This window comes from Pocillopora damicornis, chromosome 5 (assembly GCF_964200805.1).
Source record: "Pocillopora damicornis chromosome 5, jaPocDami1.2, whole genome shotgun sequence".
Taxonomy (NCBI): Eukaryota; Metazoa; Cnidaria; class Anthozoa; order Scleractinia; family Pocilloporidae; genus Pocillopora; species Pocillopora damicornis.
Genome location: NC_142674.1, coordinates 8017870 through 8039309, shown reverse-complemented (window position 1 = coordinate 8039309; position 21440 = coordinate 8017870). Strand labels below are relative to the sequence as shown.

The window sequence follows — 21440 nt, the reverse complement described above, 5'->3', positions numbered from 1 at the left end:
ACCACCCAGCAAGCACATGACATTGACTATCTTCTCTGTCTATCAGGTGTCCAAAGCCACCAAAGCCACCAAAGCCACCATGAAACAGAAATCGATCAATAAATGATTTTCTCAATCACTTTGATCTTGACTTCCAATCAATTGTCTCTGAAAGCAGATTCTTGTGAAATTTCCTTTTGATTCGATTCACAGATATCATCACTTTACAATACATTTTGAGTTAAACTTTAAAAAACAGTGATACCGTAAAATTCCTATAATAAGCCCTTGGTTTATATTTGTTCTAAGGTTTTTTTGATACACTTATTTTCGGGTAAGCTAATTTTCGGAGTATGTCATTTTTAGAGGGATTGAGCGTTTCAATTGTTTTGGGCTTGACAACAAACACAGGTTAAAATACTAAGTTGTAATATGACTGTTATGAAACAATCATTGTTTATCAACAATAAGTCTGTTTATTAAGTTTATTGTAATCAATATTAAGTCTGAACTTATTGTTGATAAAGGACTTAACGTCAAATGAGTACATTTCAGGAAAGTTACCCTTATGTTGCAGGCTGGAGTCATCTAGGTAGTCCATTTGATGATCCACTTGGCCATTAATGTTCAATGATATTCAAGAGCACAACTGGTGCACTTTAGCCATCATACTTTGTTACACAAACATTACTGTCTTGTTAGCTTAAACCTTTCTTGTAGACCCTTCGTGGCAAATACGGTAAAATTTCCGCACAGCCCTATACTACATTATGCATTTAGTTCTTGGATAGAGACACAATGACAAAAACAATACATTGCCATTGGGAAAACAGATTTGTTTTAGTATAGGACTGTGCGGAAATTTTACCACAAATACGTTCCACTTTGCCTCACTTGAAGAAAAAATACAGGTAAACAACAAGATTAGCTGTCGAAATAAACAGGCGCTACTATTTCACTACAAATTCGCAGTGTCTTTTGACCGTGGGAGACATATGAATCGATTAGAAAATGTCGAAATTTCAAGCCTTTTTTTGGGTCGGTGAAATCCTCTCGCGAACCAGCCGACCAGTTCCTTTATACGTCAGGCGTTTGTCTTTGGCGTAATTCAGGGATTCGTTTCGGTATACATACTAACAAGAGGCAAGAATTAGCTTAAAGAATCAGCAGGCGTTACTAGTAGTAGGTACCAACCCCTTTAGAGTATTTTGATTAGTGTCCAGTGCATTTTCGGCTTGGGTGACGCGCTGTCGCCAGTGTCTAGGGTCTAGACGACACTTCTAGGTTAATAAGTTGTCCGTGTTAAAATCTTAAGGTGACAATAATGGCTCCGATTCTCGGCTACTGGAACGTACGAGGGGTAAGAATAATTTCAAACTTGTTTAGTTTTGTCTTCATTTTATTAACTATCCGTTTTGCATTGCTGACAAGAAACTTATTCAAAGGGCAATGACCGAACAGCCATGGAGGGCGACGCAGTTGAAATGCAAGTTAAGCGGACTTACCGAGACATGTCTAAGTCTGCCTCTGGGATGAATTTTGTCACTTCAGGGGAACCGCTCTTCTGCCCAGTTGGGTAAACGCCCACCGGTTTCTCGTTAGCTTCAGAGGCAAAAGTTAGGTAGTGGGCAGTAACTCATCTTACGCCTGGGTCTATATTTAGTTTTTATTGTTTACCTTCTCTGTTGATCAAATTTGAATTAAAATGGAAAATTTTGCTATTTTTACGTGCTAAACAGTATGGCTAAGTAAATACCTGCATCGCTAAGCAGATTGTGTCAGCGATGGCGATCCTATTGTCCAACGATGTTGTGTAAGGATGTTAGCTGCAAAGACTGTGAGGTAGAAACTCGTTTAACAGGTTACTTGACTAAAGATTTCAGCACCTGGGTCACGCACACCAAAAGTTTCGTGGCAGATCACTCTAGTTTTGCAAACGAACAGTGTAACAATTCCAAAGCTTCACAAAAGCGAAAAAAAAATGAAAGATTTTCCCCTTCGAGGCAATGAAAACAATCATAGGGGCTGATGTTAGTCATGCATGTTCAAATCTTCGCACAGACACAGTCTATGTTTGAACAATACATGAACCTTTGAATTAAAGTTTTGCGTAACTAGTTAACAAACTTCGATCTCAACGTAAACAAATTTAAGATCGAAATAAAAAACAAGGTTAATGGACTAAAGAACATTAAATTTATAGATCGTGCTTATTTAACCTTACGTATTTTTTAAATTTATTTCGTCGTATTGTAGGTTTTTGTTATGTAGCGTCTTTTGTTTTGCAAGATAATTTGTAGGTTTTTTTATGTTTCGTTTGCTCTATAATTGTAAAAAAAAAACATTTTGTGTAATTTGTTCAAGTTTATTCGAAGTCGTGTTCGAATTTATTCGAGGTCGTTCAAGATTAGTTCGTTCGAGATCGGTCATTTTGTGCTAAGTTTAATATTGTTATTCATACTTAGTTCGAGTTAATAATAAAATGTTCAACAAGTGAACATTTTTTGGTAGCAGGGCGAGATTTTTCATCACGGTTCAGCGTGGTTATTATCACGGATCTTCGAGGTTAGCGTTAAATCAATGGATGTAAATACGGGCGGAAATTTGGGTAGAGTTGCGGATGAAACAACGGGCGAGGATAAGGAACTTATCAAGAGCTTAAAGCAGGACAAAGCAAGGACTAAATCGGCATTTATCAGGATAGAGAAAAAAGCTGCTGCACCTTATAGACGAGGAAGATTATCCACGTCGGCGGGAAGTTAGAGAAGTTTGTTAAAAACTTAGTGTCGCGCAGGAACGCGCTAAGAAGACAATGCCGTGACTGTCGTCGGACGAGTGTTTACACCTTGATGAAAAGGACAAACGCAGGAAACTTGGAGAAGAAATGGAAGAACTGGAAATGGAATTTTCGGGAGCGAAAGAAAAGGCTAATGAATATTTGGAAAGTTGTAAGGACGAAATCTTAAGTTTGCAACTGATGCTTCAGAAGAGACTCGCCTTCGTCGAATCGAAGAAAGAGTGGCGCATAAGAGTGTGGAGAAATTTGTAGAGGACAAATTCCATTCCTGTCTTAAGTGGAGATAAACGACAGTATGAAGGGTGGAAAGAGCAACCACAACAGACTGTTACACAACGATATGCGGCCAACCAATCACAAACAGATAATCGCCAGTCGATGGATCGTGGTGAAGAAGATGGGGGTCAAAATGAAAGAGAAGCTGATACTATTGGCCAGGAAAGAAGTCCACTAGTTAATTCTTCTCCCTAGGTCACGGAAGAGTAAATATTGGAAAGGAAACGCACTACCACAACAGTTTCTGCACCCGCCGATCGCGTAATAATCGTAGCATTGCGCACAGTACCAGTGATTCTGAAGTATGGTAATCGGAGAATTAAAGTGAATGCATTACTAGACGAGGCATCTACAAAGACTTATATATATGCCGACGTAGCAGCTGAATAAGGTCTCCAAGGGCAACCCTAGAAAGTAACTGTAAACATTCTCAATGGTCAAACAGAAACGTTCGAGATTACGCCGGTAGAATTAGAACTTGAAAGCTTAGATGGAAACGTGAAGACGAAGCTAAGTGCGTTTACTTCAGAGAGAGTCACAGGAGACGTGGAAGTGATGAGTTGGAAGAAACATGCAGTGAAGTGGAGTCACCTGACATTGATACAGTTTTCAAATCTTGGTATTCGTTCCATAATGGATTTGCTAATTGGAGTCGACTACGCCGAACTACACTTCTCATTTAAGGACATTCGAGGAAATCCCGGCGAGCCGGTGGCTAGACTAACCCACTCAGGATGGAGCTGCACCGGACCTGTTAGTGGCTTGAAACGTGGTAGCTAGGGGAGAGAGTGCCGACACAAACGAAATCAGAAGATTACTTCATGAGTCCTGAAGACCAATGTGCACTAGAGAAAGTCGAGAAGTCTCTTAAGAACGTGGATGGTAGATATCAAGTGGGAATTCCATGGAAGGAAGACAATCCAATTTTACCAGACAATTATGAAATGGCCCTAAGAAGACTGATAAACACAGAGAGGCGCCTATTAAAAAGCCCCGAGTGGTACCTACCTCATTTTCCTGTAGTACGACCGGACAGAGCCCCAACTAAAACTCGTATAGTCTTCGATGCTACAGTTAGATACGAAAAAGTCTCCTAAATGACGTCATTTATTAAGGACCAAAGTTTCAGAGAGATTTGAACGATGTCTTACTCCGGTTCAGAAGATACCCTGTTGCACTTATCTGTGATATTGCTGAGATGTACTTGAGAATTGAAGTTGCGCCAAAGGATCAATTGTGTCAAAGGTTTCTGTGGAGATCACTGGATCAACGGTGAACTACCAATTTCCTTTTACGTGTAAAAACATGCCTTCTAAATAAAGCCTAAATATTAAACACCTTGGGATCGTCGTAAAGTTCAGACGGACACCTGCAGTCTCTTTAGAAATAAATTAAGTTTGACTCTTGGTTCAACTTAACCATTGAGTCTAACGGGTTGAGAAAGTCAGAGAGTTGTAATACTAAGGCAAAGGTTTTTAAAGACTATGTTTTCTTTTTCAGAAATAGATAAATTATTTAACTCATATATAAATTCCATCTACCAGAAGGCAAATCCAATGGTGGATTTTAAGAGGCACAATCATGGAGTTCAAATCTGAACAACCATATAATATAATAATATATAATATAGAATATAAACCAGTTTATCGGTTAAATAGGATCATTGTCGGAAATAGAATCATTAGGATAAATATCCAGTGCTTAAAACTTTTCGGTTAGGCCTTTATTTATAAAAATAAATGAGTACATAAAAAACGAGAATAACTCTTATTCCAAGGATACATATTTGTCACTATTATGACAGATTGCTGAACCAATTCGCTATCTGATGGCTTATACTGGAACAAAGTGCGAGTACTGTGACTACGTGACTGGGGACGGTAAGTACATTCTTGGAGGCTGTAGTGATCACTCAAACTTTTGCTTGTTAGAATATTAACTTTAATCGGTGAAACTCAACTCATATAAAACTCTACTCGAAAACTCGTGTTACATGTAATCAAACTCGTGTTACGCTTGGGAGTGAGGCGGTTTCAACAGAGGCTAAATAAGAAAGAAATGATAAAATGAATGTAACTTGACAGCAATCCGTTGTGTAGGTTACAGATAGATTCTATGTTACCGTGCTTCTGTTCAGTAACAGATCACAGATGTAGTCGGCAAAATGTGGTTAGAACAAAAAAGTTGCCGACACGAGGCGCAGCCGGGTGTGCAACTGATGTTCTCATCACATTCTGTCGTTTTCTGTGATCTGTTACTGAAAAGAGCACAGTAACATAAAATCAATTTGTTTTATATGATAAAAAGGCAAAATTGTTAGTAATGGTGAGGTCATTCATGCGTCTGTCTTCCGATAGACAAAAAACTAACAACCGATCAAAATGCGTGTAGGATTTACCTCATTAGACTCTGCTGTTTACCCGTGCTATGCTAACTGACAGTGATCGCCGTCTGTTGATATTTTGCAGCACCTGATTATGACAAAAGCGGTTGGTTCTCGGTGAAAGAGACGTTAGGACTGCCCTTTCCGAACGTAAGTGATGGCGGACCCTTAAACCCTTTACACCCCTACATCAGTCTGCATATTCTCCATAGTTTTCTCTATACTTTTGTTATGATGTTGACGAGGATAATTTGTCAATTAATCAAGAGCTTCTTTAGTTAGGATTCCTTTCCTTAATTTTCATGCCTTAAATGTTTGATTGATAGGTGATAATGTAAACAGGAATTAGACGCTAAATAAACTAGATTTTTTGCTTGTCTACATGTCCAAAATATATATTCTTTCCCCTTTATTATTAATAAAATGTACAAATTCTGGGAGAGAATCAGATTTTTTTTAGTACTGTTTATCTTTCAGTTACCCTATTACATCGACGGGGATGTGAAGTTAACACAGACGACAGCGGTAGGCAATGTTGCATGTGTTTTAAGATCACATAAACTGACTCATGAACAATATTGCAATTTAGTGTGTACTATAACAGTGGATAACGTTGAAGGCGCGCTCTGATTGACTACTTAAACTTCAAATATCCTTCACTATTTACCTCCGAGCAACTCGCGCGGAACTTGCGCCCGATGACATTTTAATTATTGCAGGAATAAAGGATTATACAATTTGTGGAAAAATCTCGCAACTTTAAGCGACATCGATTCAAAACGTTCCTCGAGTCGTTGCTTTAAGTTCTTAATTTGCATCCCCCATAGCTTTTAGCCATATCTTTTTTTCCTTCGCTGAATTTTTAAATTTCTCCAATTTAAAGGGGATGATTTGAACGCCAAAACTATGCAATAGAAAATATAGATCACCGTGCTCGTTCAAGAGCTAAAGACCATCGTATCTCGTCACCTGGTCCATTAACTGAAAAATAATACCATTTTCTCGGAATGCGCTCGCTTATTCACCTCATCACGTGATTTTTATGCGCACTACAGGATGTGCAGTGCAATACTGACGAATCACCTTGAAATCATCTTTTTGTGCTATACTATCTCAATCTTTTTTTCTCTCGTGACAAGACGAAAAACATCTTTCTCTATTTCTTTACCGAGCTCAAAATTTACCACCTCTCTTATTTATATCTACAAACATTACGCTATCGACATTGCTGGTCCTAGCAGTATGCGGGACGAGTGTTGTATGGACTTCGTAATGGATCTCGCACCGTAGAGTCCCTGTGGCTCAGTGGTAGAGCGCGAAATCCACAGGTCTGATGTTCGATTCCTCATGGGGACTCAAAATTTTTTCTTTGTCCCACGCTCGTGACAAGACGAAAAGCGTCGTTCTCTATCTCACTCTCTAAGTACATAGTTTAACAGTTATTCATGTTAGTGTCAGTGGCTAGCAGCGGATATTTACCTCGCCTCTTTGCGGTTCAGTAAATATCCACTTCGACAAATAGTTGTTCAATATTCAGCCAATCAAATAATATCAATTAATTTATTCATATGGATCAAGCCATCTCATACCGCAAACGGTATCCTACGGTTTACAGCAAAAACCAAACCCATTCCCAGAGTATTACGTTATGGCGAACAACTGGTCCAGACGGAGAATTACAATATGCATCCTGTTTCTGATCAAACTAAATCAGGGTCCTCGATATATAGTGCTGAACAAAAAGATCCGCGTAGCACTGGAACAGGACTACGGGAGAGGGGGGAATAACTTATTTATTTTAACAAATATATATTATATCTTCCCAGATTATTCGGCACATCGCCCGAAAGCACAATCTATGTAAGTGTTTTTTTTTTTACAGTTAACTAAATATTCACTTATTTGTCATTATATATTTTTTTGTTTTCACATTTATCTAATTACAAAAGAAAAGACAAAACAAAACAAAAACAGAAAAAAACCTACTTACAGAGTTACAAAAGAGACACTACTTACGTTACAGCAGTTGCGCTATTTACAACGATACTTTACTTACATTTCTGTTACTTGCATTAAAAAGACTAACGCTATTTACATCACAATACTAACACTATATTCAATGGTATCACAAGTTACACAGTTTATACTTTAAAACTTAAATTAAAGAGGCTAATTGCATTATTTCTGAAAGTTGGCTACCAGTTTTTTTGGGTATTTTTTCTAGTCCGTTATTTTTGTTTGATAAATTCTCTTCTTGTTTTCTTTTTTCGGGGCGAAAAGATATTTTACACAGAGCATACTATTTTAATATATGTTTTACATGTAAGAGAAGTACTGGTTTCGGAGTCAAGGGCTCAGGAGACCTGATCCAGCGAGGATAGAAAAGGCTTCCATTTTTTTGTGTTGTTTGGTGTCCTGTTCTCTGAGTGATGTATATGTTTTAGATGAATCAAGAAGTTGTTTCGAGTTGGATAAAGTTCTTTCGATCGACATATCCTAATATAGTGTTTAGCCATTAGGCAGCAACATTTATTTGGAGTTTGAAATCGGAGCTGTCAGGCATAAGACCCAAAGCGGTTTCTATGTGTAGTTGGTTGTCTGTTGGGAGAATCTGACACGACTGAAGCTATGTCGCAAGATTCTGCCAAAATATTTTTGTTTTTTGCATTGCCAGAATAAGTGCATCAGATCTTCTTTTTCGTTATGACAAAAGGTGCATTTTCCGCTCTGTCTAATTCCCATTTTTCAGTAAATATCTATTAGTCGTTCGCCGTCTTTGTAAAATCTGAAATTGAAATCTATTATTTAGAGTTCCCTGTGCACACGGCAGATGTTTGATAGACTTCCCTCCAATCAACATTTCTATTGGTCGTGGAACCGATATCTTTGTGCCACTTCTCTTGACATGATATTTATCGTATTTGCCTTCTCTTAACATATGGATCATTTGCTGAAATTGTTTAAGAAACATTTCAAATGCAAATGGCCTGAGCGATTGAACTTAAGAGACTTGTAAACATCGGTTGATTTCGTCGGTGGCAAGCCTTAACCCCTATATGTACCTCTCTCCGCGAATTCGTGGTTTCGAAAGCTGAATTCCATCAGAGCAATTTCTGAGAATCTGAAAATAAATACTTGATTGTGAAACTATAAGTATCTCAATGGGATGATGGCTTTACAGCTAACGGTTAAAATTTGACCATTTTTACAGCCAACAGTGAACTTCTTTCCGATACGTTTGAAAGAAACGTTGTTAGTACGGTGAACTTTTCTGACGAGTAACGGCTAAAATTTTTCAGTTTTTACGCTTAAGTACTAAATTGTGTATACGGTCTCCCATCCATGCCTCGTTAATCTCTATCAGGTCTCTACTGTCGATTAGTTTCCAAAAGGTCTGGATAGAAGCAGATATGTAACGAATTTAAGGAAACGAACGACACTTCTTAAAAACATGTTTCGACAGTTCTTCTGTCATCTTCAGTTCTGAATATTACAAAGTACAAAGTTTAATTTAAAGTGTGTAATAAAACTCTTATTGGACAAAACAAATTATAACAACAGAACAGTGAATCGAGAAGTTACCTTTTAGCTGCGATCCTAGAGTATGAAGGGGAAACATCCTAATGTAAGAGGGATCGTAAAAATTAGGAAACATTAAGGGACATCTATTTACCTAAATGTAGTGTTACACTTATTGTTTAATTCCTAACCTCCTAAAAGTGAGTCGGTACTTTACCCTATACATACTAACATCAGTATGCATTTTCTCCATACACTTACTCACTCACTCATGCCCATTATGCCGTGTGGCACGTAGGGCGGCTTTTTGTGCTGTCTCAGTAACATGAGTGTTTTACGGGACAGGGCTGTTAGCCCTGTGCCCAACCCCCTAACCTGGAAGACCGGTGGATCGCGCTTCGTCGGACCCCTACCTTTCGACCTGTCCGGCTTGGGTGGCCCTACCAGGAGACGAAGCTCCCGCCGGCATAGCTCTAGGGGTCTCCGAGGTACTCGACCACGACAAGGTGGCGATCCTTCGAGGATGTTCTCCTTACGGTTCTCTATATACATTTCCTAAGTACTGACAAGGAGACTTTGTTTAACAGTCAAGAGCTTCTTTAGTTGGTGATTATTTCCTTTATTCTTGTCACCTTAATGTGGGATCCAGGGGTGATGTTAGATGCTAGTCACTCTTAGGGAATCGTCAGTATCTCAAGCTGAAGTGGTCCTCTCAGACGTCTTTTTGGCAATTATCTTAACTTTAAATTTGTGTTTGAAGGTGGAACCAGCGAAGAAGAGATGATGAGAGCAGATGTAATTGCTGCCGAGGTGCAAACGAATTTCATCACTTACTCTAATAGTATTATGGTTTTTGTTGCATGGGAGCACCTAACATTTCTGAACGTACGACTTTTGACGTACTTTGTTTTGTCGATCAAGGGATGCAATTTCTAACGCTTAGTAGGTCTAATAAGATCATTTGGTTTTGGGAATTAGCTCCTCGGTTGAGGGAAGGGTGAAGGGCTAACGCTCGAAACGTTAGCTTTAGAATTTCTTTACGGTGGCCATTTTGCATTATCAAATCGGTTTTTAAAACCAAATTATCTGGTGTACTCCCCTATCGACACAGCTTCACAGTTTCTTTAGAAGTTTAACCCCGTTATTCGCTTATTGGATCGAGTATCAAATTTATCATGATTAAAATGGATTTTGAACTAAATTAAATCTGAGAAAGAAAAAAAACCCTCTGAAAAGTTGTTGAAAAGTATAAGATGTGGAAACATCTCACCCGGCTACAAGTTGATCACTAATCATTAAAGATTGAAAGACTGATGTGTGTTCGTGCCAGGTGAACTGTGAATCAGGAGTCTCGAGCTCAGGGAAGTTTTGCTCTCTTCTTATAAGTGAATATTTAAAAAAAACTGTCTTTGTATTTTGTTCTAATGGCAGTTGGTTTCGAGCGGTTACTGTCAGTAAATGAACTCAACAAGTTACATCTTGTCTTTGTTAGTCAGTGTTCTTCGGACATGGAAAAAGAGTTCGCTGGAAATAGTCCTTCGTACACTTAATTTCAAGAGAAAAATGTTTTGTTTTCGCTGTTAAGCCCGATGAGAAAAATTAGATGACCAGAAAAAATGGCCACTTCAATTGACTGTCCGTCTTTTTGGTATCCGGTCATTTCGTACCCAGGTACAGTCGTTTCGTACCCAAGTTTGAGTCGTTCCGTACCCAAGTTTGAGTCGTTTCGTACCCAAGTTTGAGTCGTTGCCTACCCAATCCGCTGATCGATTCATACAGATATCAATCGTTGCGTACAACAAATAAGTAGAGTCAAGCGAGTAAGACACAAAGAGAAATCTGTTCTGTATACTTGTGACCTTCTCGACAAAAACAATATAATTATTGCTTGACGCAAGGCAAGTGTGATATTTTTAGTTGAAAAGTCTATCGTTTTTACTTGTCACTTTTTTAACAATAACAGCTCGTGTTAGTGTGATATTTTTTCTCCAATTGCTAACTTGGAAAACATACTTTATTAGTTTGGGTACGAAACGACCGAGCTGGGTACGAAATGAATGAGCTGACTGGGTACGAAACAACCCAGTTGGGTAAGAAACAACTGGGTACGAAACGACCAAGGGTACGAAATGACTGGCAACCGTCTGTGTTTTATCATAATTATTATCATTATTATTATTATTGTTATTATCATCATTACAGGCAATGGACTTCATCAATGGATTCATAAAATTCACTTATTTCAGTCCAGACATGGTAAGAGCGTGTTTATAACTGAGTCAAATCAAGTAATAAGACGTTTTAAGGGTTTCATTCAATTTTTTCGCGCACAAAACTGAATTTTTCGCCTTCCGAAGTCTCTGATGTTGTTCTTTGACGATTTTGTTATCCGGAGTTTGAGCAACCAATCAGAGCGTGCATTCAACGCTTTCCATTGGTTTAGTATATACTAACACGAGTTATCAGAAATTAGCAAAAAAAAAAACGTAAACTAATCCAGCTGAGTGGTGACATGAATTAATATACCTTTAAGGATTGTAATACAGTTTTGTTAGTTATAGTTGTATTTATTTCTGGTAAAACCAACTTGGTATCAACACTCCATTTATTTTACAGGAAGGGGGAAGAGAAGCGTATTTGAATTCTTGCAAAGTGTTTCTTCAGCGTCACTCAGACTTCCTCAGCACGTATCCTTACTTCACCGGCGATCACGTGAGTATTCTATGGTACATTTTCCTAATCATCCCTTACTCCTTAAATCCTTGTTGAGTAATAAATGAAGAGAGAGCAGTAGTAGATAAGAAGGATAGGAAGGACAAATAAAGGGAATAAAAGAATAAAAGGAAAAGGCGCCAATGGGACACGAAGACTCATGCGCGGCGCCTATCCAACGGAATGAAAGTTCAAAAATTCTACAAATAGACGGATGTAAACAAAGAAACTGGTGTCAGAAATAAACGATGGTGGCAAGGACAATCTTGTGTGATCGACCACGAAAAAACTAGGTCCACATAAAAAACTGACATTAAAACGGACCCATACGTATTTTTTGAAAGAACCCGGAAGATAAAATTACTAGGCAACGGTATATTGCATATCGTATCCCACAATTGTATAATACGAAAAAAACACGAATCTTGAAAATTACTGGTAATACAGGCTAGAACAGTAAGATAGAACTCATTCAAGATGTCGCTCATTTTATATAAACTCGACACGCGTAGCTTGATAATTGATCCAACTGGCAGATCCAACAACCTTTGTAACTGACATGTGAAAACATGTGGAATTTATGTGGCAATTAATTTGAAGCTTCAACATCCTTCTCCGGTGCAATCCACGAGAGTTTGACTGTCGTCCATGCTGTCGTCCCTGTCAAATCCAGCATTTAAAATAGAGCAACCAATCTTCAAACGTTCAAATGCCCGAGGGGTTTCCCGGAGGGGATATTGAAGCTTCGAATTGATCGACGCATATTCCATTTCTTCCGCCTCTTATTTAGTTAAGTTTTGCCGATTTCATGATGTATGAAATCTTGGATCAACTACGAACCTTTGAGCCATTAGCTCTTTATCCATTTCAAAACATCAAGGACTTCATGGCCAGAATCGAGGTAAGATACAAAGATGCAATGATGCCTATTTTCTGATCGATGAACGAACCGATCTCGGAAAGCAAAAATCATAGAGTGACGTAGAACGGAACCAAGGTAATCACGACGACCAATCAGGGCGAAGGGAAATCTCACAAGGAGCCAATGGAAAATTAAGGTAACAAAAAAGCAAAGTGCATCAAGCACAGGAAAACGCAAACGACTAAGTTCCGATTGGTTTTCGTTTTGAATCTGATTGGTGAAGCAGATGGCGCCAGTTTACTGGACCAATCGCATGGCAAAGTAAAGCAAAACCCATAAAATTTCTAACTACTTTTGACCCTCATTAAATATTGCTCTAAAAGTACGAACAAGGTGAAATTGTACAGATGCTGTACGAACATGAAATACTGTTGATACTATGTAAACTGTGTGGTATAATTTGATAAACTGAACTGACTACACACGCATTGGAACACTGACGCATCAATTAGTTCACCATTTATCACGATTTTGCTTTTTTATCATACGAAACAAATCGATTCGCACGGCAACATGAATATCCATTTGCTAATTACACAGTCAAACACAAAACCGTTTATTCTTCTTTTAGATTTTTGTCTTTCACAAATCATATCACTGTCTTTTAATTTACCAGCGCATTCCTGCTATTAAAGAGTTCTTGGAGTCTGAGTACTTCCGTAATCGACCAATTAGCAACAAGATGGCACAATGGGGAACCAAGCCTATTCCCCGTCAGTGAAAGAAAATGAACGATTTATCAACAGACACGCTCAGATGTGATCACAAACAAGAATATCGTAGTTTGATTTACTTTTCTTTGTTCACAAATAAAAATGGTGGTCTTTTCTATACATGTGAACTTACTTAGTGAATGGAAATAATATGATTAACTTTACACTTAAACATCCTTATGCATATTCTCCTGAAAAGAATCTCATATTCGTTGTGGTTTTAACAATTGATCCATTGGTAGAATATGATTCGCTGTGACTTTTATCAGAGAGCAGTGAACACTTCCGTCAATTTTGTTGTCTTAGAAAAACGTAATCGTGCTTATTAACACTAAATTGCCCCAGAAATTATAGTTACTTGTTTATAGTTTACATGAAAAAAGCATCACAGAAAATCAAGCCGGACGAAATTTTGACAACGCACGTGTGCTACTTTTACTTTGCCCTCGTGCTTTACCCAACAAATTAGTTGCGAGAATAAAACAAACTGTCAGCCAACAATTACTTCAATTTAACGCCACTTTTAATCAACATATTTAAATAGAAATGTACTATCAATTACAATTGCAAATACTGAGTACAGATGTCCCGCTCAACCTTACGGTAGTGCCCTGGTTACCCTTAGGCTAATGCCTTGGTTACCCTTGGGCCAACGCACTGGTTATCTTTAGGCTAGTGCCCCGATTACCCTTGGGCTAATGCCTTGGTTACCCTTGAGCTAATGCCCTGGTTACCCTTAGGCTAATGCCCTGATTACCCTTGGACTAATGCCTTAGTTACCCTTGGGCTAATGTCCCAATCACCCATTGGCTAGTGTCCTGGTCACCTTGGTACACTGTACGTAAGAAATTCAACGTTCTCTATTCCCAAAGAGCCCAAAAATTTCCAGTGAACCAGACATCTTAAAAACATCAGTGTGATGTCACGCTGATTGGAAATAATCACAGCATTTGCCATAATTGTCTAGGGTTAATTGCTCATACGGAAATGGTTCAAACCATACAATCTGACAAGAAATGAATTTTATGCTTGCTGTATGTTATGCCATGTTATGTTTATGATGACATAATTAATCATGTTGAATCGACAGCTTCCTACTGGCTAAATAACTGGTCTTACCTTATCTAGATAAGGTTACAAGCTCCCAAAGAGCCTTACACCAGAGCCTTTCTTGTCAGAAATGATGAAAATTCTAAAAATGTCAAATGACTTTAAAGCTATAGTTTAATTCTTTAAGAGTAAAACGAACTAACGACAACAATTATGTGTAAGAAAGGAATCATTCGGCGAAACTCTCAAGAGAGAAATAACTATATTAATAATTTATTTGAAAAAGCCTTGCTCTGTTTAATTTTCACTGGTGACTTTGTGTGGGATAGGTACAGGAATTACTCAAAAGTTCAATCTTAGAAATATTTCAGCTGGTAAAAATACATTAAAAGGTGAAAAACGGCAAAAAAGGAATGAAAAAACAATATTATTGAAGAACCAGTGACATGACGCTTGCCATCATTCAGGAATCTGCAAAAACAGAAAACTCAGGTTGTGATTTTGTCATGTAGGAGGAAATTGTACCCACAACCTAAAATCATGCTTCTGACAGAAATAAACAGCTCAGGATATGAACTGTGTATGGATGAATCCAACCCCTGTACAATCATTATTAATATTTAGCCCTTTCACTTCCAGAAGTGATTAACACATTATCTTCTCCCTGAAATATTGATACATCATCCTGTAAACCGGCAATGAGAGAGCTAAAACTTATCAGGTTGAAGTTATCTTGATCTAACACAAAATTCTTACAACTTATTTAAAAGGAAATGTGCATCAGCTGGAGGGGAAAATTAACAATCAGGTATTGGGAGTTAAAGGGTAACTAATTGCTTACCAATACACTTGGCAGAGATTGGCAAGACATGATGAAATAAGGAGGTTCAGAAGAAGATTTTTTTGTAAACACGAATTGGCAACCAGAAGTTGAGAGTTGCTACAAATCTGTACAATATTTGGTTCTGAGTGCTAAAACAAATGTTTCTCATTTGAATGTTTCAAGTTACTGTGTACCAGACAAGGTTTTCTTGTACTTTGCATCTGTTCTTTCATTCCCAATTAGAGCACTTTTTGATTAAATTATGAAAGACCAAAACCAAAACAATCAAAACAGCCAATCATAGCAAGGAAAATATCAAACTGCTGAAAGCGCAGGGGAAGGAGAGTGACCAAGTTGTGATTGGTATAAGTTTTGCATCTGATTGGTTCAGAAAGTGATGTGAATTTTCTGGAACAATCACATAACAGAGTAAAACCACCCAAAGCAATCCAGGATTGCTTTGAAAGCTCAATTGAAAATTGCTTTATCAGAGAGAAATCCAAAATAAGTTATTAGACACAACTTACTTGCTAAGGTAGTGTTGATGTGCCTGCTAGGGGGGTACTCCATAGTGTCATTGCCCACTGAAACTTGATCATAACTATATCTTGCTCGTCTTCTTAAACCCCTATGAATTAAAGAAAAATGGGATATTATCATCATAAAGCAAAGTAAAGAAAATAAAGTAGTTTGTGACATGATCGTCAACTGAGTCTCATACTTCAGCTTGGTGTAATACAAGTTCACCTTCTGAAACTCTAAGAATTATACATTAAAAAAAATTTGATCAACTATTTATATCCTGACATCAGCGTGCATATTCCCTGTAGTGTTCTCTATATGTTTCCTTAGGTGCTGATAAGGAGAATTTGTTTATCAATCAAAACGTTTGTCTAGTTTGTGATCATTTCCTCTATTCTCAAAACCTTTCTGTGTGATTCAGGGGTGATACTGTAAGGAGAATTTATGGGAGATGTTTGTCACTCTGAGGGGTCAAAGGGTCAACAGAGTGTACATGTTACTCACCTTATGTATTTGAGCAAAATTGGAATAATGAGGCAAACAAAACTCATAAAAGTCTGCAAATGAAGACAAGCAATGAAAAATTATCACAATAATATTAACAAAGATGAGGATAGGATAGGGCTATGTGCTCAACCAATCAACTAAACAATGATAAAACATTTTATGACATAGCTTATACACAACATGCACTCTGATTGGTCAAAAATATATTAAATATTTGCCTGTATAACAATGAAAAACTGAGACATCTTCCCATCCCATGAAATGGTGCCACACAGTGGAAATTCCCAGATTTTAATTTGGTACAGGCCTTTGGTTTGGAGAAAACTAAGAGGACACTTTGAGCGTCAAAACCAACAACAAAGATTTTATTTTTTACACAAGATCAAATTTTCTCTTTAAAATTCAGCTTAACAACCTGGTTACTCCATTTTAAGCCTTTACTTTTCCTGCATATTTGTATTGAGAGAACTTCAGAACTTCTCTTCTGCAATTTCCCAAACTGCTTGCCAACAAGGAAAAGTTGGCATGCTTTTGCTTCAAGAAAATTGCAACCACAGTTGAACTGCATTTTCATTCAGTCATTTACTGAAAATCCTATGAACTGATCAGAACACTTGCAGAGACTGTAAACCATTCAGCCACACCTTGTGGTTTATGAACTTTTCTTGTGTTCTCCCAACATCCCGTGCAGTTTACTAGCCAGTAAACTGATTGAAAGTGTGGTTTGTTGCCTAAATTAGCCTAACTTTGTTTCCCAAGAGAAAAACAGATATAAAGAAAAATTCCGAACCCTATCCTTTGTTAAAAGACACAATCTAATATTGCTGGCAAGAAACAAGAACTTCGAGGTCCTTGTGTCCTGCCTGAAAGGGATTAGGGGTGTGCAACCTCTAGGAATGAGATTGAGGTGTTTCCTTTCAACTTGAGACAGGATCATTGTGTTTGCATATTAAAATGTTAATATAAACTCATTCAATACTCCTCCATCTTGTTTTACGAATTGGAGCAAAAATTACTAGTTGCACTTTTTATGGCAATAAAAAACAAAAAAAAACTAACCAAAAAAAAAAAAGCTCAAAAAATTGTAGCTGTACTTATGTTCTGAATTAATTTACTCAACCTCTCCAAAGCAACTCCAAAAATATTCTTTGATAACAGGCAACTTGTTTAAGTTTGTGCATGTAGCAAGAATCTTTTAGCATTGCACACTTGATCAATGATTCTGTCAAAAAAACAAGCCAAGTTGCTTACCATCACCATTAAAAAGTAGAACACTGGCTTCCAACCTGAGTGTGTGTTTATTACAGGAACAAGAAACTGAAAGATTGGATAATGCAAAAATTATGTCCGCAAATTAATATCATGGCTTTGTATGGCTTTCTATATCCTGTCATCATCTGTATGGCTTATTTAAAATCATTCTTGCTCAAAACTGTCTCTACCCTTTATTTACCATTAGTTATCAACATGTAACTTTGCCCTGTAGCATCCATATGTAGCAACCAGTAAACAGGTAATGAGAAAACTCAAAGTTATGTATATGTTATGGTCTTGATCTAATACCAAATTCTTGTAATTAATTTACAAGGAAATAATTTGCAGCTAGCAGGGAAAATAAACAATTAATAGAACTTGGGATTTAAAGGGTCAATACAAAGTGTGGATTCTTGTATTAAAGATACAAAGTTTTGTGATTTTTTGACTATTGGTATGCACATTATTCTGGAAAGAGAAGATAATGCATAAACTACTATTTCTCATCAGCTTCTGATGCAATTTGATGAGCCATAGACAAACTGAGGACAGAAAGTCATATACCAATTAATAGACAGGTACCAATAATTTGAAGTAAGTTTTGTATGACTGTCAATTCAGAATTACTTCACACCCTTTTTGATCTGAACCTACAGTTCAACCAGCAGCCAAGAGTCATTCTCACCTGTCCAATAGCTGCCCCTACACTTCCAGTGCCATCCACAATCCCTGTCACAGTAGCTAATGCTTCACTGTTGGCACTAAGGGCACTCTGTATAATGAAACAACACAAAATATGCATCTTAAAGAAACAGTGTCACTCCTTGCATTTATTATCGCATTATCATTATTATGTCTTTTAGACCTTTGTGAAAGGAATGAGCTGCCAAAAAATAATTGTCTATTGTATCAAAATGATCCTGCAGACACATCAAGCTCATAATTTTCCTTGATATTAACCTTAAAGGCCCATAATATTGATCATTGATAGCTCCTTTTCTCAGTTGATAATCTTTCCCAGAGTTCCACCCTCCATTAACTTATTACCATTTAGGTGAAAGAGAAAGAAAGAATTATATTTAAGTCAGAAATACACACAATTTTGCAATAAGTACATTTGGTGATGTGCAAGTCACACAAGGCCCACACACTAATTGAGCAGACAATATTCTCACAAAGCCCCATTTTCTACTATTTTCTGTACAACAAATCTTTTTCATGAAAGTAGATACTAACACAGCCCAAAACATGTTTCAATCTTAATGGATGAGGTCATCTAACTCTTCTTACCTGTCTTCCCAGGTCAGCTGATATTGCAGAACTTATCAAGTTTGCAGGACCGCCAACCATAAAACCTGCATAATAGAGTTGGTGAAAAATAAACTAGAAGTAATCATGGATTAGGAACCTGTGTTTGCAATATTGCTTAGGAATGAATATTTTTGTCTCTACGCAATAAAATTTATATAAATATTGAATGGAGGCTTAGATTGCAGTTCTGATTTGAAGTAACTCAAAGGTAGCAATTTAACTACAAATCTAACCATGGCATCCAGACTGAAGTGAGTCTGGATACATGCATGGGATTGTGGCTATCTGGTCTGTCCAAAATGGTGTTGAAAGCTGACATGGTCTGGCTTCAAATTGATACCTGAGAGATTTCATAAAATCAGTGGGACTGAAAAACAACATAAATAGCATGTGTTCTCCTATGTTACAAGCAATAAGTGTTAAGAGTACACGGGTGACCTGAAGTAAGCATGTACACTTAAGACACCATTTAACACCATTGCAAAACGGGACAAAATATATCACACAAACCTAGTAAAGTCATCAAACTTGCATTCAGCGTGTAACTGCCTCCAGTATCTGCCATTATATAAGGACACATTGTTAGATGAATGGTTTAAGATTGGAACCAATCATAATAAAATGATAACAGCCTCTAATAACTTTGAAAGGCATATCCCATGTAAAGAAAACTTATTGCACTTGACACAAACATTTCTCTTGTCAAATATTTTATCTTGTATGCCCAATTTGATCTGGGATTTGGACTTCAGTCAAGAAATGGCTGACCAATTGTAAAACTTAATGCCTTGATGGCTTTTCAATGAACTGAATGAATGAATGACTGTTCCACCACTGAGTTTGCAAATTACTAACAATAATAACAGTGAAAAAAGAGAGAAATTCCAACTAACTTCCATAAATGAAAAGCATTGGTATGGACAACACAAGCATTGCAATGACCAATGGGGACCGACCTGACATCAGATCCTAAGAAATTAGTTAAACAAGAAACAAAAAATAACAATGCATGCCTAATGCTTGTTGACACAAAAATCAGGTTACCCTTAAAGTATTAGTCACATATTAATTGACTGGCAATGTACATGCTCTACAAGCCTTTAAACACTTCACAGAGGCCAATTTACGTTTTCATCTCAGTTGATAACACTAAATTATCTTGCAAATATCTAGTTTATTTTCCTTATAAATAGTTGTATTATAATAACTAAATCATTCCTGGATTTTAAATTTCAGATTTTAGATTTAAGTATTTAAATTACAACTTTAGATTTTCACATATTTTTTAGTTTTTGCCCTTTAAACTCCTACAAGTGACCAGCTTCTACTTTCTCCTCGCTGTACCATTCTTCAATCAAATGTAAAGGTCAAGAGAATAAAACAAATGATCACCAGTTCCAAAGGCTCTTGATTGTCAAACAAATTCTCCTTGCCAGAACCACAAGAAATTTGTAGAGAACAGCATGGAGAATATGCATACTGATGTTATGGTGTTAAGGGTTCATATATCTATTTAAAATGACCAGTTACAGCACAAATAAGGGTAAGGCAGGGGATTGGCATTTGATTGATATATTTTACTTATGGTATGATTTTGAAATAATACTTCAACACAGAAATTGATAAAACTTACACTGATTAATCCTCCAATTACGCCACCTGAAAGTGTTGAGATATAACAATTTAAAATTCATAATATAGAGAATTGAAGCCTCCTATATTCATATGGCTTGCCAAAACCTTTGTTGACCATGACACTTTTTTTTTTAGGACTACCAGTTCATCTACACCCTTCAGTATGGGGAATATGTTAACTGATATAAAGGTACAAATGGTTAACCTGTTTAAGCTATGTGCACCATGATAATGACATTTAAAAAAAGAAAAAAAAATGGGGATTGTTGATTCAGAAGTCTTTAGCATGCCAAGGTTTCATACAGATTTTGCTCAAGTTGATTTGTTTTTGACTGGGTGAAAAAAAATAACTCCAACCTCCACCCTTAGAAAATATGCGTAATGAAGCCCTAAATTTACATGTATGCAACTTTACCACATTATTAGGAAATATTTACTTCTCGAACAAAATGTTGGCTGATATTTTAAAGGTAAAATCAGCATTCAAAAATACACTTAATTACCAACAATTCCTCCAACATCATAAAATGTTGAAATTTTGTCTGCCACTGTGTCCTTCCAATGAAATTCTAGAAAAAAAATAGGAAGGATTAAGTAGCCCTTCACAGCATCACTCATGGTAAGTACTGCAAAAATGTTGGTAAAATCACTGATAAACTATGAGCACCCTGATTGGTCAAAAAAATATTGTATATTGCACTGGTAAACCCATTGATAATTGGAACAAAGTATGTTTTAGAGAAAGATGTTTTCGTCTTGTCACAAGCATGGGACAAAGAAAAAATTCTGAGTACCCATGAGGAATCCAACCTCAGACCTTCAGATTCCGTGATCCAATGCTCTACTACTGAGCCATAGAGACTCTACTGTAACAAGGTCTATTACAAAGTTCATATGACAAGCGTCCTGCATACTGCTAGTATCAGCAATGTCAATAGCATCATGTTTGTAAACAGAATAAGAGAAATGGGAAGTTTTATGCTTGGTAAAGAAATAAAGAGAGATGCTTTTTGTCTTGTCATTAGTATGGGACAAAG

The 21440-nt window shown here is 37.1% G+C and overlaps 2 protein-coding genes, 1 long non-coding RNA gene and 1 pseudogene across 6 annotated transcripts in view; 3 read left to right on the top strand and 1 right to left on the bottom strand.

The window, feature by feature from the left end:
* The first annotated feature begins 1164 nt into the window (after positions 1-1164).
* Positions 1165-13419, top strand: LOC113685286 (glutathione S-transferase Y1). Of its 4 annotated transcripts, none has more exons than XR_003447552.2 (10): positions 1165-1339; positions 4857-4932; positions 5521-5585; positions 5913-5960; positions 7262-7295; positions 9715-9764; positions 11157-11210; positions 11571-11666; positions 12457-12724; positions 13205-13419. XR_003447552.2 is itself a non-coding variant. In XM_027202774.2 (10 exons), exons 1-10 carry the CDS (start codon positions 1304-1306, stop codon positions 13307-13309), a joined length of 675 nt encoding a protein of 224 aa, XP_027058575.2. In that variant the 5' UTR covers positions 1165-1303; the 3' UTR covers positions 13310-13419. The 4 variants fall into 4 exon arrangements, 3 of the variants coding, with proteins under 3 accessions (XP_027058575.2, XP_089063654.1, XP_027058576.2); XM_027202774.2 differs by having other exon boundaries at positions 12457-12567; XM_089207528.1 differs by lacking the exon at positions 1165-1339 and adding an exon at positions 1430-1555 and having other exon boundaries at positions 12457-12567.
* Positions 3608-4328, top strand: LOC149044971 (uncharacterized; annotated as a pseudogene).
* A 383-nt stretch (positions 13420-13802) lies between the features above and the next one.
* The window catches only part of LOC113685289 (sugar phosphate exchanger 3), a 17887-nt gene continuing 10249 nt past the window's right edge, over positions 13803-21440 (bottom strand). The window contains exons 16-25 of the mRNA XM_089207525.1: positions 20907-20972; positions 20402-20427; positions 19662-19737; positions 19279-19326; positions 18748-18812; positions 18143-18229; positions 17455-17520; positions 16201-16253; positions 15702-15802; positions 13803-14822 (exon numbers count right to left, since the gene is read on the bottom strand). Of these exons, the coding sequence (XP_089063651.1) occupies positions 14815-14822; positions 15702-15802; positions 16201-16253; positions 17455-17520; positions 18143-18229; positions 18748-18812; positions 19279-19326; positions 19662-19737; positions 20402-20427; positions 20907-20972 (596 nt within the window). The 3' untranslated portion in view covers positions 13803-14814. The remainder of the gene's footprint in view (positions 14823-15701; positions 15803-16200; positions 16254-17454; positions 17521-18142; positions 18230-18747; positions 18813-19278; positions 19327-19661; positions 19738-20401; positions 20428-20906; positions 20973-21440) is intronic.
* Positions 17897-18935, top strand: LOC113685290 (uncharacterized). The gene is made up of 2 exons (XR_003447553.2): positions 17897-18035; positions 18760-18935. It is a non-coding gene; the product is annotated as an uncharacterized LOC113685290 (long non-coding RNA).

Bases quoted from the DNA above. Each gene is read 5' to 3' on its own strand.
- LOC113685286 (XM_027202774.2), top strand. From the start codon at position 1,304: ATGGCTCCGATTCTCGGCTACTGGAACGTACGAGGG. The intron at 5,586-5,912 runs GTAAGTGATGGC...TTTATCTTTCAG, and splicing joins TAGGACTGCCCTTTCCGAAC to TTACCCTATTACATCGACGG. The intron at 9,765-11,156 runs GTGCAAACGAAT...TCATCATTACAG, and splicing joins CAGATGTAATTGCTGCCGAG to GCAATGGACTTCATCAATGG.